Source organism: Oncorhynchus gorbuscha, unplaced genomic scaffold, assembly GCF_021184085.1.
Source record: "Oncorhynchus gorbuscha isolate QuinsamMale2020 ecotype Even-year unplaced genomic scaffold, OgorEven_v1.0 Un_scaffold_1048, whole genome shotgun sequence".
Taxonomy (NCBI): Eukaryota; Metazoa; Chordata; class Actinopteri; order Salmoniformes; family Salmonidae; genus Oncorhynchus; species Oncorhynchus gorbuscha.
In genome coordinates this window covers 17916-33883 of record NW_025745949.1, presented here as the reverse complement: position 1 = coordinate 33883, position 15968 = coordinate 17916, and the positions used below count along the sequence as shown (strand labels likewise).

Genomic DNA, 15968 nt, shown 5'->3' with positions numbered 1-15968 from the left:
GGAATATAAAGTATGGACATACCGTATGGAAAATAAAGTATGGACATACCGTATGGAAGATAAAGTATGGACATACCGTATGGAAAATAAGGTATGGACATACTGTATGGAAAATAAAGTATGGACATACCGTATGGAAAATAAAGTATGGACATACCGTATGGAAAATAAAGTATGGACATACCGTCATGGAAAATGGAAATGTAAGACCTTTAAAGAAAGATGGAGAGAGAGTGAGTAGAGGGGGAGGGGTATTTGGCTCTTCAGGGGAATGTTTCTTGTGTTGAGATGCTCCTCTCACCTGTCCTCTTCTCCTCTCACCTCCCCTCCTATACCCACATAACATGGTTCACTCAACATTCTACATCCATCATATCTCTGCGACTCCAGCTTATGGAAGGACCCCAGAGTCCACAGAGAAAGGTGGCCGTTTCAAGCCTGAGCGTAAATGAAGGGAAAACCAAGATAGTGAAGATGGAAAGAGAAAGACAGAATGTTTCCAGAGAGCCACAAGTACAAGTTGGCAGTTCCATGTTTTGTAAAACGTAACAAAGACACTGGTTTTGTACGGTATAAGTGCATGTTGAATGCATCAATCCAACCATACGGATTCTAACATCAGTCAATTGTTCTAAAGTCTGTGAATGAACACCACTTCCTTGGAAAAGTGAAGTGAGTCAGTTTGTAGTGTGGCTGTGTCCTGTGACCAGCCCAGCTGTACGTAGCAGTAAAGCCTGATTCACACCGTAGGACCAAACCATGTCTTACTGTAGCAGCCTGGCCTGGTTACGCCATGATGCTGAACCATGCTAAACAGAACACTGTGAAAAGAAGATCCCAGCCAGCACGGTACGGTTTGAGTCAGCCCTATAGTGTCAATCAGCCTGTGTCACACACCCTGTGGTTCAGGATACACAGCTCCCAGTCTACCCTCAAGGATGGATCTTTTTTTGGCACAATGTGGGACTGTTGAACTCGGGACAAAGCAACCAACAGCCAACTCCACAAGGACTCAGGACTCTTCACTGGACAGCCACCTGTTTTACACAGCTGCTTTTAATGAAAGGTCATTTCAACACTGTTCCACAACACAGTGTGTTACTTCAGCAGTGGACCTTTCATACCCAGTACTTAACTCACTGTGTCATTTAGAAGTAGATTTGTTGTGGACAATAATAGATTGGACTGGGAGGCTGACTGACCGGAGTAATTCACCTGTCCACCAGGGGGTTACATAACAACACCTGTGCCATAGACGTTACCGTGATGAAGAAGAAGAAGAAGAAGAATATTGGTCATTTGCTGGGTGATATAACACCGTTTGTCTGCCTTCTAAGACTTGAGTTGCTCTGCGTCCTTACACAAGCCCCCAGTGTGCAACAACAAGCCCGTGACATGTCATTGTGGAAAGGGCTGGTCCACGATGGTCACCCTCCCCGAATCGGGAAAAGATTGTCAAAAATAGTCATCAAAGTGCTCACGTTTAGTTTCGGTCATGTTTGAGGAGAGTTTTTGAGAGGTTAGCAGCAGTTGTGAGGTTTACATCACTATCGCCTGGGTTGATGTTCTGACTAAAAGGGGGTTGGGTGCTCCTTGGTGGGATGTCATTCTGATTGACATCCAATAGCACCTCCCTACTATTTAAAGTAAGGAGATGCAGTCAATTAATCCGTAATCCCCTTCTAAATCAGTTTGACTTCACTTCCGATAAAACAGGAAGTTTGTCCAATTGTGTTCACAGCACTTTGTAGGAAGTAGTTTGTGTAACCTTTAAAGCAGTGGAATGGGGACGTACTGTGTGTTGCTAACGTACTGTGTGTTGCTAACGTACTGTGTGTTGCTAACGTACTGTGTGTTGCTAACGTACTGTGTGTTGCTAACGTACTGTGTGTTGCTAGCCTAGCAGTGAGCGCCTCCTACTGTTTCATTTGTGTGTCTACCTCACTGCTCGGCCACAGAGCACACTGTCAACATGAACATCATCAATACATACACATGAGATGGAGCTTGAGGAAGGACACAGAGCATTAGAAGGCTGTCATCAATACATACACATGAGATGGAGCTTGAGGAAGGACACAGAGCATTAGAAGACTGTCCTTTCCATGGAGCAAGTCCAGAAACAAAGGGAACGCCAGAGACAGAGAATGTGGGGAAGAGGTGAGGAGGGCCGCTGTTGCATTTTCTTTCAAGCCTTATTAAATAATACAAAACGACACATGATTGAAATGTATTTCTGAGTTGTTGATGGTCCCAAGATGTGCTGGATAAATGTAAAGATAGCAGTGCCAGATACCTCAGTTTTTTTTGTCCGAGACAATTTTACAAACTGAGGTGTGGACTTTGTTGTTAAGTTTAAGTTGCTGAAAGTGGACTTTCTTTCTTTTCACGTCAATTTTTATCTACCTTTTTCTACATTTTCTCAGCCCCCCTTCAGTTCCTCTGGAATGTGTGTGTGTGTGTGTGTGTGTGTGTGTGTGTGTGTGTGTGTGTGTGTGTGTGTGTGTGTGTGTGTGTGTGTGTGTGTGTGTGTGTGTGTGTGTGTGTGTGTGTGTGTGTGTGTGTGTGTGTGTGTGTTAGTTGACAACAGCTGGCTTAAGCACAACCGTGCCGGAGGGGATGACCACCCAGGACAGGGGGTCGTGGGAGGCCCCCGTGGAGAGGTTCAGCACCCCCCCACGATGAAGCTTGTTCTTCCCCTCCTCCCCCCCACCCCCAATTTTCCCCTTGTGGTGACACCCGTGGTGGTGGGCCCTGCGCTCTGAGGCGGACGACCCCATGGATCCTCCTAGGGACACGGGCACCATGGTGGGCCCCAGCCCCAGGGCTGAAGAGGGGAAGGCCGGGGAGTGCCCCAGGGACGACTTGGTGGCCAGGCTCAGAGGAGAACCATTGAAAGACAGGATGGAGGTGGTGCAAGGGGAGCTGGGGCACCCCCCCAGCGTGCTCAGGTCCAGGGGCCGGGGGGCGAGGGGGGATAGAGGCATGGAGCCCGCCAGGCCCTGCAGAGCGTGGCCCCCCAGGAGAGCGGCAGCGGCGCTGGGGATGATGATATGGGCCCCACTGATGTAGCTCAGCTCCGACTCCCCCAGCTTACCCCCTCTTCCACCCATCCCCACCCCCAGGGGACCCACCTTGAGCAGGGAGCTCAGCCCACCCGGACAGCCTTGCTCCTGGGCTACAGAGTGGCCGTGGGCCTTGATGTGCTTACGGAGAGAGCTAGGGTCTGTGTATCGCTTCAGGCAGCCGGCCATCTTGCAGTAGTAGGGCTTGTCCACGTAGTGGGTACGCGTGTGCTTGAAGCGGTCGCTGGAGTTGGAGTAGCGCTTGCTGCAGCCCTCGTATGGACAGATGTAGGGCTTCTCACCTGAGGAGAAAAGACATTCAGGTAAGTTATTCAATTCAATAAACTTGAGTGGTTATTTTAGCGTTAGAGATGAAGGATGAAGGAAGGAATGTTTTCATGTGTATACAGCATACAAAAGAACGTGTGACTTTACAGTGAGGGAGTGTCTGTCTGTCTGTCTGTCTGTCTGTCTGTCTGTCTGTCTGTCTGTCTGTCTGTCTGTCTGTCTGTCTGTCTGTCTGTCTGTCTGTCTGTCTGTCTGTCTGTCTGTCTGTCTGTCTGTCTTTCTTAGTGTCTGTCTGTCTGTCTGTCTGTCTGTCTGTCTGTCTGTCTGTCTGTCTGTCTGTCTGTCTGTCTGTCTGTCTGTCTGTCTGTCTGTCTGTCTGTCTGTCTGTCTGTCTGTCTGTCTGTCTTAGTGTCTGTCTGTCTGTCTTTCTGAGTGTCTGTGTGTCTGTGTGTCTGTGTGTCTGTCTGTCTGTCTGTCTGTCTGTCTGTCTGTCTGTCTGTCTGTCTGTCTGTCTGTCTGTCTGTCTGTCTGTCTGTCTGTCTGTCTGTCTGTCTGTCTGTCTGTCTGTCTGTCTTCTTTCTTAGTGTCTGTCTGTCTTTCTGTGTGTCTGTCTGTCTGTCTGAGTGTCTGTGTGTGAGTGTCTGTCTGTCTGAGTGTCTGTGTGTGAGTGTCTGTCTGTCTGTCTGTCTATCTGAGTGTCTGTGTGTAGTGTGTGTCTGTCTGTCTGTCTATCTGAGTGTCTGTGTGTGAGTGTGTCTGTCTGTCTATCTGAGTGTCTGTGTGTGAGTGTGTCTGTCTGTCTGTCTATCTGAGTGTCTGTGTGTGTGAGTGTCTGTCTGTCTGTCTATCTGAGTGTCTGTGTGTGTGAGTGTCTGTCTGTCTGTCTGTCTATCTGAGTGTCTGTGTGTGTGAGTGTCTGTCTGTCTGTCTATCTGAGTGTCTGTGTGTGAGTGTGTCTGTCTGTCTGTCTATCTGAGTGTCTGTGTCTGTCTGTGAGTGTCTGACCAACCTGTGTGTGAGCGGTTGTGTATCTTGAGGTTCTCCAGGCGAGAGAAGCTCTTGTTGCAGGTGGGGCAGCGGTGAGGCTTCTCATTGGTGTGTGTACGGATATGGATAAGCATCTTGTACCTGCACACACACACACACACACACACACACACACACACACACACACACACACACACACACACACACACACACACACACACACACACACACACACACACACACACACACACACACACACACACACACACACACACACACACACACACACACTTGAGTATAATAACAGGTGCACACACATACCCTTATGGAACAATGCAAGGTATTCATAACATCTTTCTGAAGAGTGAGGAAGGTAGTTTTGAATGATACGACACACTCATAGAGGTGGTAAGACTGGTTTCATGAAGGACCTTTAAATGTCTTATGTTGGACACATTTCAGTGGTCAGTTAATCATCTCAGTCATGATCTGAGGTCAATCTCACCTAGCGTTGAAGCCCCGCCCTCTGCGAGCGCAGCCGTCCCAGTGGCAGCAATACCCAGAATCCTTTTCAGGTTTGACGTGGAAGTCGTTGACGTGGTCCACAAGGTCTTGCAGGGACTCAAAGAGAAGATGGCACTGGAGAGAGAGAGAGAGAGAGGAGAGAGAGAGGGGAGAGAGAGAGTGGGGAGAGAGAGGGAGAGAGAGAGTGGGGAGAGAGAGATGGGGAGAGAGAGATGGAGGAGAGAGAGAGTGGGGAGAGAGAGAGGGGAGAGAGAGATGGGGAGAGAGAGATGGGGAGAGAGAGGGGGAGAGAGAGATGAGGGGGAGAGAGAGATGGGGGGAGAGAGAGAGAGAGAGAGAGAGAGAGAGAGAGAGAGGAGAGGGGAGAGAGAGAGTGGGAGAGAGAGATGGAGGAGAGAGAGAGGGGAGAGAGAGAGTGGGGAGAGAGAGGGGAGAGAGAGAGTGGGGAGAGGGATGGGGAGAGAGAGATGGGGAGAGAGAGGGGAGAGAGAGAGGGGAGAGAGAGATGGGGAGAGGAGATGGGGAGAGAGGGGGGGAGAGAGAGATGAGGGGGAGAGAGAGATGGATGAGAGAGAGAGAGAGAGAGAGAGAGAGAGAGAGAGAGGAGAGAGAGAGGGGGAGAGAGAGTGGGGAGAGAGAGATGGGGGAGAGAGAGGGGGAGAGAGAGATATGGGGAGAGAGAGATGGGGGAGAGAGGGGGGAGAGAGATGATGAGGGGGGAGAGAGAGAGGGAGAGGGGGGGGGAGAGAGAGAGGTGAGAGAGAGGGGGAGAGAGAGAGTGGGGAGAGAGAGATGGGGGAGAGAGAGTGGTGAGAGAGAGATGGGGGAGAGAGGGGAGAGAGAGAGTGGGGAGAGAGAGATGGGGGGGAGAGGAGAGAGAGAGGGGAGAGAGAGAGTGGGGGAGAGAGGGGTGAGAGAGTGGGGAGAGAGAGATGGGGGAGAGAGAGATGGAGGAGAGAGAGTGGGGAGAGAGAGATGGAGGAGAGAGAGATGGGGAGAGAGAGATGGGGAGAGAGTGATAGGAGAGAGAGATGGAGGAGAGAGTGGGGAGAGAGTGATAGGAGAGAGAGATGGAGGAGAGAGGGGGAGAGAGTGATAGGAGAGAGAGATGGAGGAGAGAGTGGGGAGAGAGTGATAGGAGAGAGAGATGGGGAGAGAGTGATAGGAGAGAGAGTGGGGAGAGAGTGATAGGAGAGAGAGATGGAGGAGAGAGTGGGGAGAGAGTGATAGGAGAGAGAGATGGGGAGAGAGTGATAGAGAGAGAGATGGAGGGGAGTGGGGGAGAGAGAGATGGGGAGAGAGAGAGTGGGGAGAGAGAGATGGGGAGAGAGTGAGAGGGAGAGAGATGAGAGGGAGAGAGAGATGGGGGAGGGAGATGGGGGGGGGAGAGAGGGGAGAGAGAGATGGGGGAGGGAGAGGGGGAGAGAGAGAGGGAGAGAGAGATGGGGGAGGGAGAGGGGAGAGAGAGAGGGAGAGAGAGATGGGGGAGGGAGAGGGGGAGAGAGAGAGGGGGGAGAGTGGTGGAAGACAGAGGGAGAATGATAAAAGAGAGAAAAGGTTGAACATCCACCACTGTCATTGTGAAATGTTAAAACAATGACCTTTGTAGTATCTAGTTATGTCATGGTAACACCTGGCTGCAGAGCAAAATGGTCCTTTGCAGGTCCCAGATCTGTTTGTGCTGGCTTGCCAACTCCTGGTCTCGACAATGACCATTACACAGGAGTTGGCGAGACAACAGAAACTGATCTGGGCCCAGGCTAAAATGTTTCCCCTGTTGCATGACTTCCTGTGTCTCACCTTCCTCCAGCGACAGGCCAGCTGTTCGTCTGCTGAGAGATCGGGAGAGGCCCGCTTGTCGTTGGGCTGGCCAATGAACATGGATGACGGCAGGTGGAGTCCGGCCCCAGCACCAATCGGCACGAAGAACTGGAAGGCCTGCGAGGAGGCTCTGCTCTCCACATAATGGATGTGAGCTGAGTCCTGAGAGAGAGGGGGAAGAGGATCAAGAGGATGGAGGAGGATTAGAGGTTAGAATGTCTGTCTTACTCCATCAAACATGCACACACACACACACACACACACACACACACACACACACACACACACACACACACACACACACACACACACACACACACACACACACACACACACACACACACACACACACACACACACACACACACACACAACACACACACACACACACACACACACAATATCTGTTCCCTCTGCTTTAATTATTTTCACCATTTTCCTTCTTTACCTCTCCTGCTCCTGTCCCTCTCCTCTCCTGTCCCTCTCCTGCCCTGTCCCTCTCCTTCTCCTGTCCCTCTCCTTCTCATGTCCCTCTCCTTCTCCTGTCCCTCTCCTCTCCTGTCCCTCTCCTTCTCCTGTCCCTCTCCTCTCCTGTCCCTCTCCTGTCCCTCTCCTCTCCTGTCCCTCTCCTGTCCCTCTCCTGTCCCTCTCCTCTCCTGTCCCTATCCTTCTCCTGTCCCTCTCCTCTACTGTCCCTCTCCTTATCCTGTCCCTCCTCTCCTGTCCCTCTCCTCTCCTGTCCCTCTCCTTCTCCTGTCCCTCTCCTTCTCATGTCCCTCTCCTGTCCCTCTCCTTCTCATCTCCTGTCCCTCCTCTCCTGTCCCTCTCCTTCTCCTGTCCCTCTCCTCTCCTGTCCCTCTCCTCTCCTGTCCCTCTCCTGCTCCTGTCCCCTCCTGTCCCTCTCCTCTCCTGTCCCTCTCCTTCTCCTGCCCCTCTCCTTCTCCTGTCCCTCTCCTCTCCTGTCCCTCTCCTGTCCCCTCCTCTCCTGTCCCTCTCCTTCTCCTGTCCCTCACCCTCCTGTCCCTCTCCTCTCCTGTCCCTCTCCTCTCCTGTCCCTCTCCTGTCCCTCTCCTCTCCTGTCCCTCTCCTCTCCTGTCCCTCTCCTGTCCCTCTCCTTCTCCTGTCCCTCTCCTCTCCTGTCCCTCTCCTTCTCCTGTCACCTTCTCCTGTCCCTCTCCTCTCCTGCCCCTCTCCTGCTCCTGTCCCTCTCCTGTCCCTCTCCTCTCCTGTCCCTCTCCTTCTCCTGCCCCTCTCCTTCTCCTGTCCCTCTCCTCTCCTGTCCCCTCCTGTCCCTCTCCTCTCCTGTCCCTCTCCTTCTCCTGTCCCTCACCTTCTCCTGTCCCTCACCTTCTCCTGTCCCTCTCCTCTCCTGTCCCTCTGCTTCCACTGTGTGGTGTGAACATTCATATTTGGCATGGTCTGTAATGAGAGTCATCTGTCTCAGGCCCTGTCCTCTGACTCAGCCTGGTTAGGACCAGCAGCACATAAGCAACATTAGGGGCACAGAGCAGCTCCTTACACCCCTGTCACACTTCACATAAGGGAATCAGGTTGTGCTGGAGGGGGGGATTACTGTTGATCAAACACATAATGTGTCTTGTGTTCCGTATAACAAGCTCCTCTCTCCCTCTCTGTTACTTGCACTCAGTGGCCTCGGGCATTGTGTGTGTGTGTGTGTGTGTGTGTGTGTGTGTGTGTGTGTGTGTGTGTGTGTGTGTGTGTGTGTGTGTGTGTGTGTGTGTGTGTGTGTGTGTGTGTGTGTGTGTGTGTGTGTGTGTGTGTGTGTGTGTGTGTGTGTGTGTGTGTGTGTGTGTGTGTGTGTGTGTAATCAGATTTACAGCGAGGTACAGCCATGCAGACCTCACGCCATCTAACTCAATTCGCTCCCAATTGTATTGAGATCTGCTGTCTGTGGTCATTCAGCCTCTATCTGCTTCACACTGAGTCCAGACACACACACACTGATGAATGCAGAAGCACAGCTGACTACCGGGAATTGGTCTCATTTTATGAGATTTGTCACATACACATTTGTGACATAGCTGGAGCCTGTTAGACAGCGAGAGGATTGTGGTTCAGTTGTAGTCATCTCTCTTTCTCTCTCTCAATTCAATTCAATTCAATTCAAGGGCTTTATCGGCATGGGAAACATGTGTTAACATTGCCAAAGCAAGTGAGGTAGATAATATATAAAGTGAGGTAGATAATATATAAAGTGAAATAAACAATACAAAATGAACAGTAAACATTACACATACAGACGTTTCAAAACAATAAAGACATTACAAATGTCATATATATATATATACAGTTTTTAACAATGTACAAATGGTAAAGGACACAAGATAAAATAAATAAGCATAAATATGGGTTGTATTTACAATGGTGTGTGTTCTTCACTGGTTGCCCTTTTCTCGTGGCAACAGGTCACAATTCTTGCTGCTGTGATGGCACACTGTGGAATTTATCAAAATTGGATTTGTTTTCGAATTCTTTGTGGATCTGTGTAATCTGAGGGAAATATGTCTCTCTAATATGGTCATACATTGGGCAGGAGGTTAGGAAGTGCAGCTCAGTTTCCACCTCATTTTGTGGGCAGTGAGCACATAGCCTGTCTTCGCTTGAGAGCCATGTCTGCCTACGGCGACCTTTCTCAATAGCAAGGCTATGCTCACTGAGTCTGTACATAGTCAAAGCTTTCCTTAATTTTGGGTCAGTCACAGTGGTCAGGTATTCTGCCCGCTGTGTACATTCAGTTTGCTCTGTTTTTGTTAATTCTTTCCAATGTGTCAAGTAATTATCTTTTTGTTTTCTCATGATTTGGTTGAGTCTAATTGTGCTGCTGTCCTGGGGCTCTGTAGGGTGTGTTTGTGTTTGTGAACAGAGCCCCAGGACCAGCTTGCTTATGGGACTCTTCTCCAGGTTCATCTCTCTGTAGGTGATGGCTTTGTTGTGGAAGGTTTGGGAATCGCTTCCTTTTAAGTGGTTATAGAATTTAACGGCTCTTTTCTGGATTTTGATAATTAGTGGGTATCGGCCTAATTCTGCTCTGCATGCATTATTTGGTGTTCTACGTTGTACACAGAGGATATTTTTGCAGAATTCTGCGTGCAGAGTCTCAATTTGGTGTTTGTCCCATTTTGTGAAGTCTTGGTTGGTGAGCGGACCCCAGACCTCACAACCATAAAGGGCAATGGGCTCTATGACTGATTCAAGTATTTTTAGCCAAATCCTAATTGGTATGTTGAAATTTATGTTCCTTTGATGGCATAGAATGCCCTTCTTGCCTTGTCTCTCAGATAGTTCACAGCTTTGTGGAAGTTACCTGTGGCGCTGATGTTTAGGCCAAGGTATGTATAGTTTTTTGTGTGCTCTAGGGCAACAGTGTCTAGATGGAATTTGTATTTGTGGTCCTGGTGACTGGACCTTTTTTGGAACACCATTATTTTGGTCTTACTGAGATTTACTGTTAGGGCCCAGGTCTGACAGAATCTGTGCATAAGATCTAGGTGCTGCTGTAGGCCCTCCTTGGTTGGTGACAGAAGCACCAGATCATCAGCAAACAGCAGACATTTGACTTTGGATTCTAGTAGGGTGAGGCCGGGTGCTGCAGACTTTTCTAGTGCCCGCGCCAATTCGTTGATATATATGTTGAAGAGGGTGGGGCTTAAGCTGCATCCCTGTCTCACCCCATGACCCTGTGTGAAGAAATGTGTGTATTTTTTGCCAATTTTAACCACACACTTGTTGTTTGTGTACATGGATTTTATAATGTTGTATGTTTTACCCCCAACACCACTTTCCATCAGTTTGTATAGCAGACCCTCATGCCAAATTGAGTCGAAGGCTTTTTTGAAATCAACAAAGCATGAGAAGACTTTGCCTTTGTTTTGGTTTGTTTGGTTGTCAATTAGGGTGTTCAGGGTGAATACATGGTCTGTTGTACGGTAATTTGGTAAAAAGCCAATTTGACATTTGCTCAGTATATAGTTTTCATTGAGGAAATGTACGAGTCTGCTGTTAATGATAATACAGAGGATTTTCTCAAGGTTACTGTTGACGCATATTCCACGGTAGTTATTGGGGTCAAATTTGTCTCCACTTTTGTGGATTGGGCTGATCAGTCCTTGGCTCCAAATATTGGGGAAGATGCCAGAGCTAAGGATGATGTTAAAGAGTTTTAGTATTGCCAATTGGAATTTGTTGTCTGTATATTTGATCATTTCATTGAGGATACCATCGACACCACAGGCCTTTTTGGGTTGGAGGGTTTTTATTTTGTCCTGTAACTCATTCAATGTAATTGGATAATCCAGTGGGTTCTGGTCTTTAATAGTTGATTCTAAGATCTGTATTTGATCATGTATATGTTTTTGCTCTTTATTTTTTGTTATAGAGCCAAAAAGATTGGAGAAGTGGTTTACCCATACATCTCCATTTTGGATAGATAATTCTTCGTGCAGATGTTTGTTTAGTGTTTTCCAATTTTCCCAGAAGTGGTTAGAGTCTATGGATTCTTCAATTACATTGAGCTGATTTCTGACATGCTGTTCCTTCTTTTTCCGTAGTGTATTTCTGTATTGTTTTAGTGATTCACCATAGTGAAGGCGTAGACTCAGGTTTTCCAGGTCTCTATGTTTTTGGTTGGACAGATTTCTCAATTTCTTTCTTAGATTTTTGCATTCTTCGTCAATACCATTTGTCATTATTGTTAATTTTCTTCGGTTTTCTATTTGAGATTTTTAGATTTGATAGGGAAGCTGAGAGGTCAAATATACTATTAAGATTTTCTACTGCCAAGTTTACACCTTCACTATTACAGTGGAACGTTTTACCCAGGAAATTGTCTAAAAGGGATTGAATTTGTTGTTGCCTAATTGTTTTTTGGTAGGTTTCCAAACTGCATTCCTTCCATCTATAGCATTTCTTAATGTTACTCAGTTCCTTTGGCTTTGATGCCTCATGATTGAGTATTGCTCTGTTTAAGTAGACTGTGATTTTGCTGTGGTCTGATAGGGGTGTCAGTGGGCTGACTGTGAACGCTCTGAGAGACTCTGGGTTGAGGTCAGTGATAAAGTAGTCTACAGTACTACTGCCAAGAGATGAGCTATAGGTGTACCTACCATATGAGTCCCCTCGAAGCCTACCCTTGACTATGTACATACCCAGCGTGCGACAGAGTTGCAGGAGTTGTGACCCGTTTTTGTTGGTTATGTTGTCATAGTTGTGCCTAGGGGGACATATGTGGGAGGGAATGCTGTCACCTCCAGGCAGGTGTTTGTCCCCCTGTGTGCTGAGGGTGTCAGGTTCTTGTCCGGTTCTGGCATTTAGGTCGCCACAGACTAGTACATGTCCCTGGGCCTGGAAATGATTGATTTCCCCCTCCAGGATGGAGAAGCTGTCTTCATTAAAGTATGGGGATTCTAGTAGGGGGATATAGGTAGCACACAGGAGGACATTTTTCTCTGTTAGGATAATTTCCTTTTGAATTTCTAGCCAAATGTAGAATGTTCCTGTTTTGATTAATTTAATGGAGTGAGTTAGGTCTGCTCTATACCAAATTAGCATACCCCCTGAGTCCCTTCCCTGTTTCACACCTGGTAGTTTGGTGGATGGGACTACCAGCTCTCTGTAACCTAGAGGACAACCAGTGGGTCTGTCTCCTCTATACCAGGTTTCTTGCAGGATGACAATGTCTGTATTACCGATTTCTTTGGTGAAGTCCGGGTTTCTGCTCTTCAGGCCAAAGGCAGATGACCTCAGGCCTTGGATATTCCAGGATGATATAGTGAAGGCTTATTGTTCCAGAGTGTCCAATGTTGTTGGTTGTGGTTTGGCCTCAGGCCAGTAAGTGTGAGCAGAGCCTGCTGAGCATCTGGTACATGCCATTGGCTTGGGCGAGTGTGAGAGTGGGGGTTGGGACTGTTTGCCCGCTCACTACCTGGGCGTATGTGTGGCTTCCATGTTGAGGCCCTCTTTGCGGGGGTGGGGTGCATGGGGTGGGCAGGATTGGCATAGGTCTGATCTGAGGGGGCCTAAATGAGGTGTGGGCATGGTTGACGTGGGGGGGTGTTGATTGGTTGGGGTGGGGGTGTGGATGTGTCTGGGGGTGCTGTGGTCTGGATGTAATTCCTCTTGGCGTGGGTCCTCTATGTGTAGGTCCAGGGGGGGGTCCTGCGGGTCTGGGAGGGTGTCTCGCTGGTCTGGGTGGGGAGTCTATTGATCTGTTGCTCCTGTGTGAAGTGTTGGGGATACGTTTGAGAGCGATGTCCTTTAGAGTCTGGGCAAAGGTGGGCACTGCTGCCTTGTAGTGGTGGACCTGGTCATAGAGGCTGTTCAAGTCCAGGGTGGAGTGGTGGGCCAGGAAAACATTTGGTTTTGAGGCACAGTCATGAGAAATACTTGCGTTTACCCGCTGTACTGTGGCAGGGTGGAAGTCTTTTCGTGGTAGCAGGGTGGAGATAACCACTTGTGTGTTGGGGAAAGTAGAAGAAGCCTTTTCAATCACTCCCTTCAGTGCTGTGGCCACCCTTTCCTGCTGTGCTCTCAGGTTGTTTGTGCCTGTGTGTATTATTATGTGGCTGGGTGAGCCTAGTTGGTCCTCAGACAGAAGGTCTGGGTGAGCCTAGTTGGCTCAGACAGAACGCTGGGTGTTTGGACACCAGAGTTTAGACACACTGTGTTTGGGAAAAGTTTTTTTCTTCTATATATTTCCCATTTGAGTCCATAAGTAGTACAATCTGTGTCTTGTGTTTGTCCTCAGTGGGTGTGGGGGGGTTGTCAGAAGGGCTATCAGGGTGGCTGACAGGGGGGGTGCTCAGAGGGGGTGAGAGCCGCTGGGCTTGGGGTTCTTCATTTGTCTGTTCTGCTGCGATGTCGACTCTATGGTCAGGGTCTGGTGTGGACTGTTCTGCTGTGGTGTCGAGACTTTTGTCGGGTGCTGAGGTGGGCTGTTCTGCTGGCTTCTCTGTGGGGGTGGCCACCTCTCTAGTGGGTTGTTCTCTGTCACACGCCGTCCCCCTCAACCTCTCCTCTCTCTGTCTTTCCCTCCCTCCCCCTCCCTCCCTCCCTCCCTCCCTCCCTCTCTCTCTCTCTCTCTCTCTCTCTCTCTCTCTCTCTCTCTCTCTCTCTCTCTCTCTCTCTCCCTCCCTCCCCCTTCCCCCCTCTCTCCCTCCCTCTTTTCTTGTCTCTTGCCACAGATGACTGATTGTCTTTTAATTATTTAAATACCCATCCAGTCACTCAGCACTTACTGACCTGTGACATAGTTTATAGTGTGTGTGTGTGTGTGTGTGTGTGTGTGTGTGTGTGTGTGTGTGTGTGTGTGTGTGTGTGTGTGTGTGTGTGTGTGTGTGTGTGTGTGTGTGTGTGTGTGTGTGTGTGTGTGTGTGTGTGTGTGTGTGTGTGTGTGTGTGCGTGCGTGAGACCTCTTGTTGTCGCTGTGTTCCTGACTCTTTGTGTCGTGCTTCCTCGCCGATGTGACATGATATCAGCTCTAACTGATACAGCTGGGATTGGCTGGGAAGCATCTCTCTCTCTTCCTCTTCCTCCTCCTCCTCTCTCTCATCCTGTGTCTCCCCTCTCTTCTCACACAATGGAATAGGACATTTCAGAAGTGTCCGTACTGTCAGATGGTTTCTACTCACCCCTGCAATGATGTGGTGGGAGACCCCGTTTCCGTTGGTCATCTCTGGGGAGCTGGAGGTGTGGCGGGAGGAGGGGGACGTACTGAGGTCCACGGCTGGCGGGGTGGGGGGTGTCTCTGGCCTCTCCCGGGAGACCACCAACACACCTGTGGAAGGGTGAGGTCGGTCAGGGTACATAACACCTGTGGGTGTGTGATTTGATTGGCAGTGTGTTACAGCTATGGGTTCACCCACTCTTCTCTTTGTGTGTGTGTGTGTGTGTGTGTGTGTGTGTGTGTGTGTGTGTGTGTGTGTGTGTGTGTGTGTGTGTGTGTGTGTGTGTGTGTGTGTGTGTGTGTGTGTGTGTGTGTGTGTGTGTCGTCACCCACCTGTGTGTGGCGAGGCCGGGGAGGCGGGCACTATGACGGCTGTGCCATCATCAGCCATGCGGAGCTGCCGGGAGCGCTTGAAGGGTATCGGAGAGAGCGTGAGGGTGGGGGGTGGCCGTGCACCCCTGTCCCGCCCGTTGACACACCCCCGGGGGAGCATTAGGTCCAATGGCTCATCCAGGGACAGCATGGCTGCAGCCCACGGACCTCCCGCCTGCACAGACAACCAATCAGAGAAGGTCAGGTATTCAGTAGTGATGGTGGGAAACATTTCTACACTTCCATATTGGGATATTATTTGGGGTAATACATCGTATTGTTTTGACGATATGGTAATATTATTTTGCTCTAGGTGGCCGTACCTGCCTGGACCAAAACTCATTCATAACTTGTTCACTCTCTTCTTTTGAAATAGGGACACAATTTGTTTTCAGCACTTTATTTCCATGACTGATCAGAAGTCATTTTCTCATGTCTCTCTCTGTCTCTCTGCAGCAGACATAGTGAGCAATATGTTTGGAACATCCAATCACAAAATCACAGTATCAAATCGCAATACATATTGTATCAGCACCAAAGTATCGTGAAAATATCATATTGTGAGGTCCCTGGAAATGGCCAGCCCTAGTATTCAGCCAATCATACTTGGAGAGAGTGGCCAGCCCTAGTATTCAGCCAATCATACTTGGAGAGAGTGGCCAGCCCTGGTATTCAGCCAATCATACTTGGAGAGAGTGGCCAGCCCTAGTATTCAGCCAATCATACTTGGAGAGAGTGGCCAGCCCTGGTATTCAGCCAATCATACTTGGAGAGAGTGGCCAGCCCTAGTATTCAGCCAATCATACTTGGAGAGAGTGGCCAGCCCTAGTATTCAGCCAATCTTACTTGGAGAGAGTGGCCAGCCCTAGTATTCAGCCAATCATACTTGGAGAGAGTGGCCAGCCCTAGTATTCAGCCAATCTTACTTGGAGAGAGTGGCCAGCCCTAGTATTCAGCCAATCATACTTGGAGAGAGTGGCCAGCCCTAGTATTCAGCCAATCATACTTGGAGAGAGTGGCCAGCCCTAGTATTCAGCCAATCATACTTGGAGAGAGTGGCCAGCCCTAGTATTCAGCCAATCATACTTGGAGAGAGTGGCCAGCCCTAGTATTCAGCCAATCATACTTGGAGAGAGTGGCCAGCCCTAGTATTCAGCCAATCTTACTTGGAGAGAGTGGCCAGCCCTAGTATTCAGCCAATCATACTTGGAGAGAGTGGCCAGCCCTAG

The 15968-nt window shown here is 49.3% G+C and overlaps 1 protein-coding gene across 1 annotated transcript; it reads right to left on the bottom strand.

Moving 5' to 3' along the window:
- Nucleotides 1-70: 70 nt before the first annotated feature.
- On the bottom strand, nt 71-14910 carry LOC124021099 (zinc finger protein GLIS2-like). The gene is made up of 6 exons (XM_046336426.1): nt 14701-14910; nt 14333-14478; nt 6666-6848; nt 4846-4979; nt 4363-4481; nt 71-3367 (listed from the first exon to the last, which is right to left on the bottom strand). The coding sequence occupies exons 1-6, from the start codon at nt 14888-14890 to the stop codon at nt 2577-2579; spliced, it is 1563 nt and encodes a 520-aa protein (XP_046192382.1). The 5' UTR covers nt 14891-14910; the 3' UTR covers nt 71-2576.
- Between the last annotated feature and the right edge of the window lie 1058 nt (nt 14911-15968).

Coding starts and splice junctions, on each gene's coding strand:
- LOC124021099 (XM_046336426.1), bottom strand. CDS start 14,890: ATGCTGTCCCTGGATGAGCCATTGGACCTAATGCTCCCCCGGGGGTGT. Junction 6,849..14,332: donor CCCACCACATCATTGCAGGG/GTGAGTAGAAAC, acceptor CCTCTCTCTCAG/GACTCAGCTCACATCCATTA. Junction 4,980..6,665: donor TGGCCTGTCGCTGGAGGAAG/GTGAGACACAGG, acceptor CTCTCTCTCCAG/TGCCATCTTCTCTTTGAGTC.